Source organism: Hibiscus syriacus, unplaced genomic scaffold (genome assembly GCF_006381635.1).
Source record: "Hibiscus syriacus cultivar Baekdansim isolate YM2019G1 unplaced genomic scaffold, ASM638163v2 tig00001644_pilon, whole genome shotgun sequence".
Taxonomy (NCBI): domain Eukaryota; kingdom Viridiplantae; phylum Streptophyta; class Magnoliopsida; order Malvales; family Malvaceae; genus Hibiscus; species Hibiscus syriacus.
Window position 1 is genome coordinate 5,293,839 of NW_024061878.1, and position 1,652 is coordinate 5,295,490.

The 1,652-nt window shown below is 37.6% G+C and overlaps 1 protein-coding gene across 1 annotated transcript; it reads left to right on the plus strand.

Annotated features, from left to right (window-relative positions):
* Window positions 1-534: 534 nt before the first annotated feature.
* On the plus strand, window positions 535-1,449 carry LOC120128888 (CEN-like protein 2). The gene is made up of 4 exons (XM_039146499.1): window positions 535-782; window positions 875-936; window positions 1,069-1,109; window positions 1,186-1,449. The coding sequence occupies exons 1-4, from the start codon at window positions 582-584 to the stop codon at window positions 1,404-1,406; spliced, it is 525 nt and encodes a 174-aa protein (XP_039002430.1). The 5' UTR covers window positions 535-581; the 3' UTR covers window positions 1,407-1,449.
* Window positions 1,450-1,652: the final 203 nt, after the last annotated feature.

Sequence of the window (1,652 nt, forward strand, 5' to 3'; positions counted from 1 at the left end):
ATCAATTTTTCTAAAAGGAGAAAAATTGAGCCGATAGCCCCACCATTTACCAATATTATCAATTCTCGTTGGGGGGCCTGGTAAAAATACCCAAAACAATGAACGCATGGACGAATTCTAAAATATATCGCTTAACTTCCACCACAGCCTACCATGAATTGATATAAAGACTTCAGTACTAGAAATTCTGGTGTGAATCCAAAAAGTAACCAGTATTATTCTCTCCACAGAATTATTTTAACACCTCCATCATTTCAACTTAAACATACATTATTTGCACTGAATATGCTAAAAAAATGAAGTTATGCCATATAAGATTCGATTTCTATCTTAATGGTGGTGTATAGCTGAGAGTCTAGCTTAATATAAAGATAACAATTAAACCTTTCTTAATCTTTTCTGATGTTCCATTTTCTTAACCTCACAGCCCAACTAATGAATTTGATGATCATGTGAGCTTGTGGGTGCTTTTTCAATACTATAAATATGTGTGGGGGGTACCCTTTCATTGCCCAATAAGAAGCCCTTCCAAAAGGCAAAACACCAGCAAGAGAAGAAGCATTCCCTTATATTACACTAGGATGGCAAAACTCTCAGATCCTCTTGTTGTAGGGGGAGTGATTGGGGATGTAATTGATGGCATCTCCCCATCTGTGAAAATGACAGTCACTTTCAACTCCAACAGACAGGTTTATAATGGCCATGAATTCTTTCCATCTTCAGTAATTAACAAGCCTAAGGTTGAGGTTCATGGTGGTGATATGAGATCCTTTTTCACCCTGGTAAAAACTGTACTTTTTCACTGATATCTTCCTTTTTCTTTCTCTTATATTAAAATAAGTTATCATCGTCAACCATGTTTTTGATATTGCAGGTGATGACAGACCCAGATGTTCCAGGTCCTAGTGACCCTTATCTTAGAGAGCACTTACACTGGTAATAGCTTGTAACTTGTAGTTATTCAATGTGTATATATGACTGTTAGGGTTCATGATTTCATCAAAACAGAATGAACATAAAATTTAAGCAATCTAGTGATTGTTTGTATTTGATTGGCATATCTCACAGGATAGTGACAGATATCCCCGGCACAACAGATGCCACATTTGGTAAGTATCCCTTCATATTCTTCAAGTATATAACTATATATATAGAAAATGGACCAACTTTTATGGTTACATACAGGGAGGGAATTGGTGAACTATGAGCTGCCAAGGCCAAACATAGGGATCCACAGGTTCGTGTTCCTGCTGTTCAAGCAGAAGCACAGGCAAACAGTGAAGACCACACCATCATCAAGGGATCGTTTCAACACCAGAAAGTTTGCAGAAGAGAATGAGCTTGGTATTCCTGTTGCTGCTGTCTATTTCAATGCTCAAAGGGAAACAGCTGCTAGAAGACGCTGAAAAATAAGTAGCTCACGCCCAAGGATCAATTGTGCCGCCATTAAATGACATGTAATTGCAGTTGTACCGATAGTAGAGCCTAATGTGCCTAAAGAATAAACCCTTGGTGCGGGGCATTTCTTAGGAAATGTTTAGCTCCAAAGGGCTATGAGTTTAAGGTTATGTATGCTAGCTACTAAGTGCTTTTTGTTATTCTTCTATAATTATGCAAATTTCAAAACAACCCAGATTAGTATTTTGGGCAAA

Excerpts from the sequence above, each read along its gene's own strand:
- LOC120128888 (XM_039146499.1), top strand. The coding sequence starts at position 582 with ATGGCAAAACTCTCAGATCCTCTTGTTGTAGGGGGAGTGATTGGGGAT. Across the intron at positions 937-1,068 it reads CTTAGAGAGCACTTACACTG|GATAGTGACAGATATCCCCG; the intron begins GTAATAGCTTGT and ends CATATCTCACAG. Across the intron at positions 1,110-1,185 it reads CACAACAGATGCCACATTTG|GGAGGGAATTGGTGAACTAT; the intron begins GTAAGTATCCCT and ends GGTTACATACAG.